This window comes from Amblyraja radiata, chromosome 46 (genome assembly GCF_010909765.2).
Source record: "Amblyraja radiata isolate CabotCenter1 chromosome 46, sAmbRad1.1.pri, whole genome shotgun sequence".
Lineage (NCBI taxonomy): Eukaryota > Metazoa > Chordata > Chondrichthyes > Rajiformes > Rajidae > Amblyraja > Amblyraja radiata.
Genome location: NC_046001.1, coordinates 452,113 through 469,280, shown reverse-complemented (window position 1 = coordinate 469,280; position 17,168 = coordinate 452,113). Strand labels below are relative to the sequence as shown.

General features: G+C 45.9%; 1 protein-coding gene across 2 annotated transcripts in view; it reads right to left on the bottom strand.

The window, feature by feature from the left end:
- Positions 1-10,960: 10,960 nt before the first annotated feature.
- The window catches only part of LOC116968805 (formin-like protein 3), a 141,433-nt gene continuing 135,225 nt past the window's right edge, over positions 10,961-17,168 (bottom strand). For both annotated transcript variants that reach the window (XM_033015694.1, XM_033015695.1), the window contains 2 exons: positions 15,601-15,726; positions 10,961-15,133 (listed from right to left, as the gene is read on the bottom strand). In XM_033015694.1, coding sequence (XP_032871585.1) covers positions 15,635-15,726 — 92 coding nt within the window. In that variant the 3' untranslated portion in view covers positions 10,961-15,133; positions 15,601-15,634. The remainder of the gene's footprint in view (positions 15,134-15,600; positions 15,727-17,168) is intronic.

Sequence of the window (17,168 nt, the reverse complement as noted above, 5' to 3'; positions counted from 1 at the left end):
GACCCTTCTTGTCTATTTTGTGTCTATCTTCGATTTAAACCTACGCAACTTGCAGTGTTGGATGGATGACAATGGATCTGCCCCTGAGTGAAATATAGCCACCCACCGAGTGCCATAAAGCATTAAATCACTCATCCAACGTAACTCATATCTCACTGCTGCTTGGGGAATTGTAGGCACATACTTTGGTAATACCCTGTGTAAATGGAGAACCCTTGCATGGTAATAACATAGCCCCATTCAGCCCATCGAGTTTGTGCTGGCCCTTCAAGAGCAAAATACCACCACTTTCTCATATACCTGCAATTTGACCTCCCTTTCCTCCCTTATCCTTCCAGTTACCAGAGGTTGGCCGAGGTTTTGTTTCCTACACTCTTTAAACAGCTCCATTTTCTCGATATATTGATGTTGTTCACTACACACTCATTTGGTTGTGAGTCACGTGCTTTGCCCCACCATCAATTCATTGACTAATATTGTGGTGTCAATAAATATGATTTAGAAAATCGCATAACATGAGTGTAGGCCAGAAATTATTTTATCTTCAGAAAAATCTTGCCATCATTCTGCGATGTGCAAATAGAGTCATAGAGCACAGAAATGGCCCTTTGGCCCACCAATTCCATGCCAAGCACCAAATGTCCATTTTACACTAATCCTAAGAGGTCACAGTTTAAGGATAAGGGGGAAATCCTTTAGGCGAGATGAGAAAAAAAAATTTCACACAGAGAGTGGTGAATCTCTGGAACTCTCTGCCACAGAAGGTAGTTGAGGCCACACAGTTCATTGGCTATATTTAAGAGGGAGTTAGATGTGGCCCTTGTGGCTAAAGGGATCAGGGGGTTATGGAGAGAAGGCAGGGATGGGATACTGAGTTGGATGATCAGCCATGATCATATTGAATGGCGGTGCTGGCTCGAAGGGCCGAATGGCCTACTCCTGCACCTATTGTCTATGTTTCTATGTTACACTAATGGCATTTTATTCTCCCCACGGCCCCATAGCAGAAGCATCCACATCACGGGGCTGGAAACTGGAAGTATCCTGAGCTAATTCAGGTAGAAGGTACAGGAGCCTGAAGACTGCAACAACTAGGTTCAGGAATAATAATAATAATAATAATAATATATCTTTTATTGTCATTGCACGTCAGTGCAACGAGATTTAGTGTGCAGCTCCACTGATGTACAAGAAAGGTAAATAAATACAATACATAAATAAACAAGCTGAATTGATTGACGTGACCATCTGAGGGAGACTGTCCAAAGGGAGTGGGTGGGGGGGCACTCATTAGGGCCGGTTCAGAGCCGCTATAGCTCTTGGGATGAAACTGTTCCTGAGTCTGGAGGTTCGGGCGTAGAAGGCCTTGTAACGTCTGCCGGAGGGAAGTAGTTGAAACAGACCGTGGCAGGGGTGTGATGAGTCCTTATGGATGCTGAGTTATAGCTACTTCCTCGGAATAGTCATCGGAATAGCTACTTCCCCTCAGCCATCAGGCTATTAAACCTGGCTCGGCCAAAACTCTGATTATTAACAACCACTTTCTGTTATTTGCACTTTACCAGTTTATTTATTCATGTGTGTATATATTTATATCATGGTATATGGACACATTTATCTGTTTTGTAGTAAATGCCTACTATTTTCTGTGTGCTGAAGTAAGGCAAGAATTTAATTGTCCTATACAGGGACACATGACAATAAACTCACTTGAACTTGAGCTAATTCTGCCACCAACATCATCTATTGCAACAAGTGACGGCTCCCACTGATTGTCGCCGGAAGCTTGCGGCCTTTTCAGGACGAACGATGACAGCGAGGTCAACATTTGAAACATGGAAGATGGACACGAAAGAAGAAGATTCTCCCCACATTCTCATCAACTCCTCCAAGATTCCACATCACCTAATGATTGGGATAATTTACAGCAGCCAATTAAGCTACCAGCTCATGAGTCTTTGGGTTGTGGGAGGAAACTGGAGGACCCAGGAGAAACCCATGCAGTCACAGTGAAAACATGCAAACTTCACGGAGACTTAAGGATTGGACCCAGATTGTTGGAGCAAATGTTGCATGCTGTCAATTGTATAAACGCACTAGAACTGACATTCTCAGCAATATCAATTACTTAATAACTACAACTTGCAATTACTAAACATCTTTAATAAAACAAAGCATTTTTGCAGCAACACCATCAGACAAAATTTCACAATGAGATATCAGAACGTGTGATTGACAGCTCGGATTTAAGTAGTGTGAAGGAAGGAGTTAGATGGAGACTATTTAAGGAGGAAACTCCAGAGTTTTGATCTTTGGTCACTGGAGACTGCCAAAATATGGTACTACGCTTACCATCAACAGCTTTACTGTGTAAAAAATCCCTGGCTGTGCTTCACCCTATGAGACTGTTTCCAGACAGAGAAACAGCCACTTCTGTGGGTAGTTACAGTATCACATCAAGCTTATTCTTAAAGAATGAGACAGGATTTGACTGGATTTTAACGCAGGCTCGCTCCCATTTGTTATTTTTGAGATTCAAGGATCTCCGTTCCGTGCAGTAAATCTAAACATGGTCTTTGTTGATGTTTTTTTTATCTGTCCACGGATCTGTTTGGGTAGGTTGTGGTCCAATACTTTTGTGTGTTTCATGCCTTCCAAGGATGAAGAAATCATGTGAATGGCTATTATGGATGCAGTTCACTGAATATAATACCAAGAAGCACTGGAGTCAGTACAAGTAATCAGATACGCATGCATCAAACACACACTGCAGGTCATAAGGACCAAGGGGAATGGCTTGTGCACAATGGCATCTTTCAGGCCATAAACTAAAGGTCCCAATCTGATGTTTGGCGCCTGGAAACAGTCCCGTGATACTGTTCATAGAAGTTCATAGGCCATTTAGAACGGAGACGAGGAAACACTTTTTCTGACAGAGAGTGGTGAGTCTGTGGAATTCTCTGCCTCAGAGGGCGGTGGAGGCCGGTTCTCTGGATGCTTTCAAGAGAGAGCTAGACAGGGCTCTTAAAAATAGCGGAGTCAGGGGATATGGGGAGAAGGCAGGAACGGGGTACTGATTGGGGATGATCAGCCATGATCACATTGAATGGCGGTGCTGGCTGGAAAGGCCGAATGGCCTACTCCTGCACCTATTGTCTTTTGTCTATTGTCTAAAAGGGAATTAATTATCCTGGTGTTTTGACTAAAGCTTGCCAAAGACCACCACCATCTAAACGTTGCTGTTTAGAAAATAGGTGCCGGAGGAGGCCATTCGGCCCTTCGAGCCATGTTTAGAAACATTGTGGCTCAGAATGGTGGCTTAGTTGTATACACACTCATCAATGAAGTTTAAGGGCAATTCGCCGTGGGAAAATGGCTGGATGTGATTATGTATACCTTTGAATGCAGTCCAAATATTGTGTTCAGGAGAGCTCAAGGGGTGGCATTTCACTTACTCATGTGAATTCAAAGTAATGTCAATAATTACAGGGTGTTGAAGGAATCATGAACTGAGTGTACCCAAACTAGTTTGACTTGTTTAAAGTGCAAACAGGTAACAGCTCTACACCCAGGGAGTATAAAAAGAATTGCTGACGTATATTTGATTTAAAATTGTGCTACCTTTGAAATCTCATGCTTTTGAAATTTTAATGTTACAAAATATATCAGAACACCACTTCCTGGATTGCACCCCTTATATCGGTCTTGTTCATTGCTATCTTGTATGTTCAGATCCAGCACGCACAATTCTAACCTAATAAGGCCAGCATATTTGAACTCAACTTGTACACATTATCTTTCAGATCCTTAAGAAAAGCTTCAAGCCCTTTAGGAATTAGGCTGTAATGCAAAAAAGCAAACACTGAAATATAAAAGAATGCACAATAGATGAAAGAAAAAAATACAGTTTATGAAGTGAAATTTGCAGTAAAATTGTTTAATTGATTCATAAATTGAACGTATTTTAATGTAAAGGGCCTGACGGGTAAGGCAGATGAGCTTAGGGTATAGATAGGTATGTGCGACTGGGATGTTGCCACCATTATGGAAACCTGCTTAAGAGAGGGCCAGGACTGGCAGCTCAATGTTCCAAGGTACAGGTGTTTCAGGAGTGACAGAGGTGGGGGTAAAAGAGGAGGGGGTGTTGGGTTAATGGTTGAGGAGGATGTCATAGCCGTGGTCAGAGGGAACATTGCAGACGGTTTGTCTAGTGAGGCTATATGAATGGAGCTGAGGAATAAAAAGGGGATGATCACCTTGTTGAGGGTGTACTACAGGCCCCTAAATAGAAGAGCAAATGTGCCGGGGGATTGCAGGCAGTAGGTTGTATTAGTAGGGAATTTTAACTTTCCCAATAGTGACTGGGAATGTCATGGGGAAAAGGGTTTAGAAGGGTGGAATTACACTTCCTTAGCTTTGTATCACCCTCTCCCCCGACTCTCAGTCTGAAGAAGGTTCTCAACCCGAAATGTCACCCATTCCTTTTCTCCAGAAATGCTGCCTGTCCCGCTGAGTTACATAGATACATAGAAACATAGAAAATAGGTGCAGGAGTAGGCCATTCAGCCCCTCGAGCCAGCACCACCATTCATTGGGATCATGGCTGATCGTCCCCAATCAGTACCCCGTTCCTGCCTTCTCCCCATATCCCTTGACTCCACTAGCCCCTAGAGCTCTATCTAACTCTCTCTTAAATCCATCCAGTGACTTGGCCTCCACTGCCCTCTGTGGCAGGGAATTCCAGGGAGTTACTCCAGCATTTTGGCCTGTTTCCGTGCTGTAATTGTTATATGGTTATATAGGTTCGTTGGTATCATTTAAAAATAAATTGGATAGGCATATGGATGAGAAGGTAATGGAGGGTTATGGTATGAGTGCAGGCAGGTGGGACTAAGGGAAAAAAGTTGTTCGGCACGGACTTGTAGGGCCGAGATGGCCTGTTTCCGTGCTGTAATTGTTATATGGTTATATTTTGTGTCCATCTGCCCAGTTTATGAGAATCGAGGACCAGAGGACATAGGTTCACTGTGAGGGGGGAAAAGATTTAATAGGAACCTGAGAGGTAACTTTTTCACACAAAAGGTGGTGGGTGTATGGAACGAGCTGCCGGAGGAGGTGGTTGAGGTAGGTTTATTGCAACGTTTAAGAAACATTTAGACAGGCAAATGGATAGGACAGGTTTAGAGGGATTTGGACAAAGTTCAGGCAGGCGGGACTAGTGTAGATGGGGTGTTGGTCACTGTGGGCAAGTTGGGCAGAAGGGCCTGTATCCACACTGTACGACTCTACGACTCTATCCTTTGGTGTGTTCATCATTTTCATTTTAACATTCAAACACATTGTAACTCGTTATCTCATCATTAGTGTGAAAATAATTAGAGCTTTTGTTTTAACTTCGGCTCACCTGTCTGAGTGTCATTCCATTGAAACCAACCTTGCTTTGGGTTCAACCTCTGCTTGTGTCTGATTGTGTTTTACATTACAATTCTCCCTCTACATATGTGTATATATATATTGTGTAAATGTCAGAAGACAATGTGATGTCTTGTGTTTGATCAGCAATTAAAATAATATTTTTCTCCCAGAGTTAAATATTTTAATTTATTTTGTTTGACTCAGTTAACTGAACACTGTTGCAAGTCACACCAACAGGATTTTGGGGATGGTCATTCCACCCTTAGGGACATGGCAGGAGGTGCAGGGTCCTCTTGACCTGGGGACAGGCAACGGAGACAGCCTCGCGGAGAATTGACTGGGACACTTGTGAGACAACTCTGTTGGTCCCTTTCCATTCATGAATAGCACCACCCTCTCCACCATCCACCACTCCCCAATCCTGGCGCTGATCCAACGGCTCTGCAGCCCAGACCCTAATCTGCCACCACTTAGTGTCCAAGCACCTCTCTCAATCCAGACAGTCCATCCAAGCTGTGTCAGAAGGAACTGCAGATGCTGGTTTAAACCGAAGATAGACACAAAACGCTGGAGGAACTCAGCGGGACAGGCAGCATCTCGGGATAGAAGGAATGGGTGACTTTTCGGGTCGAGACCCTTCGTCAGATTGAAGAAGTGTCTCGACCCAAAACGTCAGCCTTTCCTTCCTTCCAGAGATGCTGCCTGTCCCCGCTGTGTTGTAAGCTGGTCAAGCAAAATATGAGGTGCTGTAGCTCCTATTTGTGTGTGGGCCCCACTCTGACAGTGGAGGAGGCCCAGGGCAGAACAGTATGGGAATGGGAGCTAAAACGTTTGGTAACTGTTGATGCTTGCTGTGTTTTCTGGTCGAAGAAAAGGCAGAGACAGGACTTTTAGATAAAACAATGTTTGGTGCGTGTTTTGGAAGCGATTAAAACACAAATCTTGCTTTCCCTTTTGACGACGTGTCAATTATCTAAACCAATAACACTGTTGCTACTCAGATATAATGTTTTTCTCTCGTCTGTAGAGAGCACCAACTCACAAATGGATAATCCCTCTCAGAACAACACATGCCCAACCCTCTCTCACCCCAAGACAAGGTATAAATGGAAGTGGTATATTCAAATCAGGATTTACATATTCACTTTCCATATTTCTAAATAGGCTTACTGATAAAATATTAAGATACATACATCAATTTTCCGCCCTATTAAACACACACAGAACTCAAGCTGTTACCATATAAAATCATAATCAAAAGCGGCAAAGTGGTGCAGCGGGTAGAGCTGCTGCCTCAGTGCCAGAGACCCACGGTCGATCCTGATTTCGGGTGCTGCCTGCGTGGAGTTTGCACGTTCTCCCAGTGACCACGTGGGCTTCCTCCGGGTGCTCCGGTTTCCACCCACACTCCAAAGACGTGCGGGTCTGTAGGTTAATCGGCCCCTCTGTTAATTGCCCCCTAGTGTGTAAGGAGTGGATGAGAAAGTGGGATGACATAGAACTAGTGTGGACGGACGATCGCTGGTCGGCACGGACTCGGTGGGCTGAAGGGCCTGTTTCTGTGCTGTATCTCTAAACTAAAACCTCTAAACTAAGGACACCGTTCAGCCCTTGAGCTTGCTCATCAATAAAACCAAGGTTGATCCTGCACCTCGCAATACTTTTCTGTTTGCTTCCTGGTGGTCGATGTGCTCAAAATTCCAACCACCCAGTCCTGGATCCACTCAACGGCTGTGCCTCCACAGCTCCCTGGAGGAGAACATTCTGAAGCTTCCTGAGCCTCCGAGAGAAGAAATCCATTCTCATCTTTATCCGTTCCCTTCTCCTGAGACTATCTTGAAATAACACGGTCAGGGCAGCCAGAGTTGTTATTTTTTAGAGTACGGAATGGATAATAGGCAGATGGAGTCATGGTACACACTCTGCATGCTGAGGGCTGTGTGCAAGCCTGGAATGAATGTCACACTGTGTTTGCAGAGGCCTTTGTTGTGTTCTACTGAATCTATTCCAAACAGCTGAGAACGAGTGTGGACTTATATAATAGAAGTATTTGCAATTGGTCGCACTGAGCGCTATGAACATCAGGATTCTGCTTAGGTCCCCATTGCCAGCGCGCTCTGTTCAAATCTGACCTTGTTTGGTGTCTGAGCATTGTCAGAGCTGGCCAGCTGAGAACTCACTCACTGGCAATGGGAAATGTTTTCATTAGGAGGAAGGAGAGGGGAGGCATTGAACAGAGGATGGCAAATTAGATTGAAGGAAATTATTACAATGGTGGGACATTGCGGTGATACATGTATATGTCAAAATCTGTCATTAAACAATTACCCAGTCCTGGTAGAAGACATTCTGTTAACACTGAGATTGATCAGCTTCGGAAGAGGCATTCAAGAAAGTGTCTTGTGAAATGTTCTTCCAAAAATAAGGGCCAGTACATTTGTGGGGACTGGTAGAATGTGAGCTCGCTTCCGAGATCTTCCATGGATAGAGATTACCAGGAGGACTGAGAAAAAGATTCAAGGATGTGCTGGATGTCCTTTAAAAAATGCAACATCCCTGTTGACTCCTGGGAATCTCTGGTCATAATTGAGGAAGGACCATTGAGGATGGTATTGAGAATCTCAAGGGCATGAGCACACTAAAACCCTGCCTGTCTATGTGGCAGAAAGAGGCCACCATCTCACCGATTACCCATCCACCTCGTCCCTCATCTGTGGGTCCCACATTGGCTTCGTCAGCCACCTCGAAACCCACAAAACTGGGGTTGAAGATAAAAGATATTGCATGCGTGAGGACAAAGGTGTAAATCAACGTTTTGGGTCCAGACAGGAATTTCATGGCATAAAAAGAGTGAATTAAATCTAACTGTAGGACAGTGAGCAGTCCTCAGTCATTCCCTGGAAAGTCCCAACTGAAAAGAAACAGCCAGTGACATCATGATGGAGACGGTGGTGATTTTGCCGACTGAACAATTCAAAAAGGTTGGCAACTGCTGATCGGAAGGGCCTAGGTGCAACAGAAGCCTGATAAACAAACTCAGCCTTGGAGCCAAATCCTGAGGTTAACTCATGGGAAATACTGCCACCTACTGTAAGGCTTTGCTCAAGTCATTTCAGCACAAAATGGTTGAAGTTTGACAACAGTCCTTTGACTTCAGCTGAAAGTGTCTCAGGTTGAGTAATGGTGAGAGGGTCTTTGGGAGCCCTCAGCCACATCACCTAGGTACCCAGTCTTCTTTCATTGGAGTCAATCTTGGCAAGAATGAACGCTGCTCAAAATGGAGAATGCTCGCCATGCTAGACACAGGATGCTGGAGTAACTCAGCGGGACAGGCAGCATCTCTGGAGAGAAGGAATGGGTGACGTTTCAGGTCGAGACACTTCTTCAGACTTTCTCGGCCTGAAACATCACTCATTCCTTCTCTCCAGAGATGCTGCCTGTCCCGCTGAGTTACTCCAGCATTCTATGTCTATCTTGAGTTTAAACCAGCAACTGCAGTTCCTTCCTACATGTGCTTGTCATGCTCACAACTCTGCACTAATCAAACACAGAATCCCTCATATATGTGCATATATTTACTCACACACATACATGCACTTAGTTATAGGCACATACACTGAACACTGAACTGAATACGCTGAACACCTCCGCTCAGTCCGTCTTAACCTATCTGATCTCCTGGCGGCTCAGCACTTTAACTCCCCCTCCCATTCCCAATCTGACCTCTCTGTCCTGGGCCTCCTCTATTGTCAGAGTGAGGCCCAGCGCAAGTTGGAGGAACTTCGTCTCATATTTCGCTTGGGTAGTTTACACCCCAGCGGTATGAACATTGACTTCTCTGACTTCAGGTAGCCCTTGCTTTCCCTCTCTCTCCATCCCCTTCCCAGTTCTCCCGCTAGTCTTACTGTCTCTGCCTGCATTCTATCTTTGTCCCGTCCCCTCCCCTGACATCAGTCTGAAGGGTCGCGACCCGAAACGTCGCCCATTTCTCCTCTCCAGAGATGCTGCCTCACCCGCTGAGTTACTCCAGCTTTTTGTGCCTACCTTGGGCACATACAGCTTTCATTGTCACACTCACTCACTCTCCCATGCACACTGCCACACACACACTCATTCATACATGCAGTCACTCACACACAATCACACATACTCACACACACACACATACACAATATTATCTAAATGGTGGTCGATTAGGAAAAGGGGAGATGCAGCGAGACCTGGGTGTCATGGTACACCAGTCATTGAAAGTAGGCATGCAGGTGCAGCAGGCAGTGAAGAAAGCGAATGGTATGTTAGCTTTCATAGCAAAAGGATTTGAGTATAGGAGCAGGGAGGTTCTACTGCAGTTGTACAGGGTCTTGGTGAGACCACACCTGGAGTATTGCGTACAGTTTTGGTCTCCTAATCTGAGGAAAGACATTCTTGCCATAGAGGGAGTACAGAGAAGGTTCACCAGACTGAGTCCTGGGATGGCAGGACTTTCATATGAAGAAAGACTGGATAGACTCAGCTTGTACTCGCTGGAATTTAGAAGATTGAGGGGGGATCTTATAGAAACGTACAAAATTCTTAAGGGGTTGTACAGGCTAGATGCAGGAAGATTATTCCCGATGTTGGGGAAGTCCAGAACAAGGGGTCACAGTTTATGGATAAGAGGGAAGTCTTTTAGGACCGAGATGAGAAAATCATTTTTTACACAGAGAGTGGTGAATCTGTGGAATTCTCTGCCACAGAAGGTAGTTGAGGCCACAGTTCATTGGCTATATTTAAGAGGGAGTTAGATGTGGCCCTTGTGGTTAAAGGGATCAGGGGGTATGGAGAGAAGGCAGGGATGGGATACTGAGTTGGATGATCAGCCATGATCATATCGAATGGCGGTGCAGGCTCGAAGGGCCGAATGGCCTCTACTCCTGCACCTATTTTCTATGTTTCTATGTTTCTATCTTTCAGACACTCTCACAAACACATACTCTCCTACTCCTCATCGTATTGTTTACCTTGTCGTGGTGAAGAGGCTTGCGTGATTCTGAGAGTGATGCCGTCGGAAGCACCAGCTTCTTTGCTTTCATGCTGCACACTCGGACATAAATTCTTACTGCCCTTTGGCGACTTCAGCTCTGGATTCCAGTTGCTTTGTTCTTCATGCCTCTCCACAATTCCCCCGCCCCCCCCCATCCCAAAACCAATGGCCACTAGAAATACTGGTGATCAACGTTCAATAGAACATTTATGGGCGGCACGCTGGTGCAGCAGTAGATCCCGACTACGGGTGCTGTCTGTATGGAGTTTGCACGCTCTCCCCGTGACCCGCGTGGGTTTTCTCCGAGATCTTCGGTTTCCTCCCACACTCCAAAGACGGACGTACAGGTTTGTAGGTTAATTGGCTTGATATTAATGTAAAAAATGTCCCTTGTGTGTGTGGGATAGTATTAAGTGTGCGGGGATCGCTGGTCGGTGTAGACTCAGTGGGCTGAAGGGCCTGTTTCTCTAAATTAAACAAAACTAATTTAACAGATAAATCACAACACTTAGACCAGAGAGGTGGATTTATAATAATTATTAAGAATAATATATACAGAATTGCTGAAGAGACGGAAAGGCTCAACTTTGGCATAGATTTGTTTTAAAACAGATTATTAAAATAACATTGAAAATTGGAGATAATTGAACTTTTTTTTACACACATGTATGAAAAGATACAGTCAGCTACAAGATTGTAGGATTTGGAATGAATTGGAATGGTTAAAATACAAACTAAATACTTCATACGGAATACATGGAAAAAAGGCAAGAAAAATACAGAGGCAGCGTTATGGATTTGTACAAGGTATGGATTATTTTGAAGACTATTTTCCCCAAGTCCATAGCTTACCTTTTCCTTAACTACCACTGGTGGTTTTAATTTACTGCAAATCCATTCTATCCTCATGTGTGGGAAGGAACTGCAGATGCTGTTAAACCGAAGAGAAACACAAAGTGCAGGGGTAACTCAGCGGGACAGGCAGCGTCTCTGGAGAGAAGGAATGGGTGACGTTTCAGGTTGAGACCCCTCTTCAGACGCTTCTTTGTCCACGCCGACCATCGATCACCCTTTCACACGATGTTATCCCACTTACTCATCTATTCCTTGCACAAGGGCGACATTACTGTGCCATCGTGCTGCCCCCCGATCGGAAATGTCACTCATTCCTTCTCTCCAGAGATGCTGCCTGTCCCGCTGAGTTACTCCAGCACTTTGTGTCATTCCCTCCTCATAGTTCCCTCCCACTGAACCGAACCAGTGATGCAATCCAGGACATCACTGGCAGATCCGAGTCATTCTTGGGGGTGCAGAAGAAGTAATATATATTGACATTTTCTACCGGCGTTCAAACTAATTTTGCTCTACGGATTAGTAGCGCATTGGAAAATGAAAGACCAATGAATTACTTTGAAACCATAGCAAAAGATCCTGCTTTAAATAATTGTGTAGTCTTTGGACAGCAATGTTTACGAACATAATTTAAGAAAAAATGCATTCCAATAAATAAAACTGCTTTCACAGTTATTGAGGGAGTGCAGCGTAGGTTCACCAGGTTAATTCCAGGGATGGCAGGACTGACATATGATGAAAGAATGGGTCGACTGGGCTTGTATTCACTGGAATTTAGGGGATCTTATAGAAACATATAAAATTCTTAAGGCATTGGACAGGCTTGATGCTGGAAAAATGTTCCCCATGTTGGGGGAGTCCAGAACCAGCGACCACAGTTGAATAATAAGGTGTAGGCCCATTTAGGACTGAGATGAGGAAAAACCTCTTCACCCAGAGAGTTGTGAATTTGTGGAATTCTCTGCCACAGAAGGCAGTGGAGGCCGATTCATTGGATGTTTTCAAGAGAGAGTTAGATTTAGCTCTTAGGGCTAACGGAATCAAGGGATATGGGGGGAAAGCAGGAACGGGGTACTGATTGTGGATGATCAGCCATGATCACACTGACTGGGGGCCGAATGGCCAACTCCTGCACCTATTGTCTATGTTTCTTTGTTTCTACACCAGGTTTCGAGCACTTCAGTCAGTGAAGCATTGCCGGGCCCACTCTAGAATCTACACTCTGGAGGCATTGGGAGATTTAGGGACACTGACAAACTGATTGCAAAGGTCATCATGTTGCATTTTGACGGGACTTGTAACCCGCTGGAGAAAGCCAGCTACACCTGCTGCAAAGTCAGTTAAAGAGAGAGAACAAGGTTTTGGCCAACTCGGGCCTAAGGCAAACTCTGTGTTATAGCAGCATAACGGGCTCAAGAACAGGCCGGAAACAAGGAGTGAAAAGGTGTTCGAGCCCCATAAGTGATAGGAGCAGAATTAGGCCATTCGGCCCATGAAGTGTACTCTGCCATTCAATCATGCCTGATCTATGTACACACATGAGATAAACTAGGAAAGAGGGAGGCCAAGTGCAGATATGGATGTGTTCCTGCTTTCAGGAGCCCATATAGGCATCCCCCCCCCCGGGAACAAAGGTGGACGGGTGAGGAGAGGGACAGGGAGTCCAATGAAGGAGACGGCTGGAGGCCCTGCAACAGCCTGGGGCTCGCCTGGAACAGGCCCCGCTCATAAGAACCAGAGCGTGGACTTTGAACATGGCGCTGGCCTCTTGCATGTGAACTTAGTGGACTATTTCTGTACACTTGCTACATACTGAGCCTGCATGCAAGAGGCGCCATTTTGAAAGTCCACGTTCTAGTACACTTGCTAATTGAGGATCGGGATATGCCAATACTCTATTGGACTGTTTGTAAGGAAAGGCATTTTGTGCAAGCGAGAACACAAGAGCCATCGCACAATTGATTCTACCAGCTTTGTCCTCCTCTGTTGTACTAACTCACTAGTTCATGCCAGCCAGTCCCTGCAACCTCACCTAAGAGGATTGCCCCTTTCCCTCCCTGCCACCCTGACCTGTCGGTGTCCACTGGCTATGAAACCACAAAGAGTCCTGCCTGGCCCAGAGCAGGAGATGCTTCAGTGAAGTGAACTCCTCGAAAATGATTGAACTTGCCCTGGGCCGAGGTGTGTAAGGCATTACAGGGCTTTGGCTTTGAAGTGCATGTGTTCCTATAACGCTGGATCAGAAATCTTTCTTAACTGACAGTCATAACATTGCAAAGGAATATTACAGGGAACACAGACGATGGGGTCTCCAATTTCAAGGATTCTATCCAATTTCATGCCTTCCAACACTAGCTCACGAAGGAAGAACGAAATAAAACATGGAATTAGCGTCAAAATAATCCCCAGATCTCAACGGGGCCAATTCAGATTGCAATTCAGATACATTAACCGCAGTGACTTTAAATCAGGACTGGAGGCTGCGGGTCAGGAATGTGCCGTGGGTGATTGACTTGCAGCTGCCCCATTGAACACGAGTAACAGGGTCCAAAAAACGTGCGCCCAATGTAATCGCCCCTTGGCAAAAGATAAACCTTTCAAAATTGCCGAAGTGGTGAGCAAATGGATAACCAAGGAAGGACAGGATCAAATCTGCGGAGTCTCATCCCGCAGATAAATGACGCATCTCCACAGTTAATACAAAAAGGAGTTTCCTTTCCCAAGGAAAACACGCCTTTACATTCATGTCTGGATAGACCGTGTACGCATTACTTTTCCATGATTACTTTTCCGTGAAAATTATTGTTCCTTTGTTCAAAATCTTCCCTTCCCATAAGATGCAAGCGTATCTGGAGCCTTCATTGCTGTTCTATATGTGGTTCCCAAGTGAACCCAAACACTGAGGGCTTATAGCTAGAAATGCTCTGAAACTCCACGGGGATTTAAAATCCATGCGGGGAAAAGGCAAGGAGGACATTCTTGCCTTGCGTTGCTTATGCTAAGATATAGCCATGTTTGTGCATTCAACACCATTTCTAAAATGCCTCAGTGTTAAGGCACAGTCTTTGAAACATCATGCACTTAGTATAAGCAACACAGGCAAATCTCTGCCAACGCCTCTGCCACAGGAAGCTGCTGGCATTTTACTCCAGCAATAACAGGTGGCATAGGTTACTTTGGAGTTAGCACAGAAGGCCAATTCTACAGTAACATCAGAATAAAAGTCTTAAATTAATCAAGACTACAGGCACAGTAAAAAAATACTTCATAACACTGACGTGGAAAGGCATTCAATGTTCAAGGCGTTCCAACTCTGACTGGATGGACAAAACTTCTCTTTGAGTTTCCTCTATCCTATTGAAAGATGCTATCTTCCCACCCGACCTCCTGCAATGATTAGAGAGGTGGCATTTTCAATGTGTTGCAGGGGCACTTTCACTTGTTGAGGCAGCGGGCAGGTTCCGTGGATTGGTTCCAAGTTGACTCCCCCGGCCCGTGTCGAGACGGAGCGCGATGTCCTTGCCCCGCTCCCTCCGCGGTTTTCTCCACCGCGCCGTGCGTAGTGGATAAGAAGATACGCGCTCAGGAATTTCCTTGTTCCAGAGTGGCATCAGAGCAAATGGAATGTCCATCCCAAGACGCTCGTCAAAGGAACATTCTTATGACTGGAACACTGGTTTTGTTTGTAACTTCAATTCCTCCCCTCCCCCTCCCCCCCGCCCCCTCCCCCCCACCCCCCACCCCTCCAATCTCACCCAATCCCACCCAAGTCCTTTCTTCAGAGGTGTTTCCATGCGTGACGCATCACCGCGTCTGCGCGCCAGTACGGTCGGTTTCCAAGACCTACAGGGCACAAGGCAAATCACAATCAATCAATCACAATCGCACTTTATTAGCCCAGTATGTTTTGCAACATACGAGGAGTTTCATTTGCCAAGTCAGTCACGCAAGCAAAAAGCAACAGAACACACAAAACACATGTTAACATAAACATCCACCACAGTGACTCCTCCACATTCCTCACTGTGACGGAAGGCGAAATAAAGTTCTCTTCCCTTAGCTCTCCCACGGTCGGGGGGGGGGGCGAGCACTCCGTTGACGGGACGGGTAAATGGCTTTGGGACCAGTGCCTTCATTGTGTTGGTCAGACAGCAACAGGCAGCGAGCAATGAAGCAAGGTGACTGTGCAGGCGATGGGAGGGGGAGGGAGAGGGGGAGGGGGAGCGGGGGCTGAAACAGGAAGATTCTCAAATGGACCAGCAATGAGCATTAGAAACAACACCAATGGAGAGAACAAAAATTGTATAAACCTGTCGCAATTGGAGTCTGTAAACGGCAGAAACGTTAACAGTTGGACTCATCACATAACGTCGTTTCACAGAAGAACCGAGAGCCTCGTTTGGCAGTCCGGGCTGTGAAGGGCACACTCTTCAGCACTGCAGGAGGAGGATCGTGTGAGAGAGGGGGAAGGAAGGAAGGAAGGGCGAGAGGAGGGGGGGAGAGGGAAGGAAGCAAAAGGGTTGGGGGAAGGGGGAAGAAAGAGAAACCACATCAAATCATAGCAATAGCAAGGGCCTTAATATCCTCACAATGCATTAAAAAACAAAACACACGTTGGAAAGTGCAACCTTTGAAAGACCTCCTCTTGCTGGCTCGGTGCTGGATCATTAGCCAACATGCGAGACTGGGACAAACGCACAGAAAATGCAGCGTCTTGGGGTGCTAGATGGGAATGATCTTGCGCAGAGCCACTAGACTGTACCACCGCAGAGCTGAATCTAGCACCATACAGCTCGAACTCTCCTCTAATCCTACTTCCAGATTCATACTGCTTCGTGTTGGTCGGCTATTGATGGGAGGATACATAAGCATAAGGATATTCAATGGCCAGTCGCTCCATGAAGCTTATGTCCATCAAGGTTCGATTTAAACCAGCATCTGCAGTTCCTTCCTACACGTTGTAATAGGGGACTGGAGGTGCCTTTCATAGCCCCCCTCATTTAATGACAGCCGAGGCAGGGACTATCGCTATGTTGAAGACAGGAACGGATAGGATATGACAAGCGCGGGCAGGTGGGTCTAGTGTAGCTGGGACATGTTGGTTGGCGTGGGCAAGTTGGGCCGAAGGGCCTGTTTCCGTGACTCTGGGACTAGTGTAGATGGGACATGTTGGTCGGCGTGGGTGAGTTGGGCCGAAGGGCCTGATTCCGTGACTCTGGGACTAGTGTAGATGGGACATGTTGGTCGGCATGGGCAAGTTGGGCCGAAGGGTCTGTTTCCACACTGTATCACTCTATGACTGAGCTCCCAACAAAAAATGGACTGCAAACTAGAGGTGTTTGTGTGAGCTTCTGCTGGAGCCCTTCCCCCCTCTGGTCGGTGACATTTATATTGAAACACCACAGCAAGAAATGCTTGGCCACACAATCAAACAGTTACACAAGGCGATTACTTCTAGCAGAACAAGGGAAGCCGCACTCAAACAATGCTGTTAATCTTGGCATGCAATTGTTGCAACCAAGTCAAGTTTACAGCAAGAAAATGAAGGTCGGTGGTGCTGACAACCAGTGCAGGGATGCTTGCCAAATAAAACCGCACTGGAAGCGAATCAAATGTACACAAGCCCATCACTGTGGAAAATCACAAAGTGCTGGAGTAACTCAGTGGGACAGGCAGCATCAGTGTGAAAAAGAGTCTGACCCGAAATGTCACCCATTCCTTTTCTCCAGAGATGCTGCCTGTCCCTCTGAGCTTTTTGTGTCTACAAGGGTATCTTCGGTTTAAACCAGCATCTGCAGTTCCTTCCGACAGACTGTGGAAAACCATAAGCCTTGAAACACTGTGTCTCTCCAGCGAGCCAACTGGGATGCTGGGATAT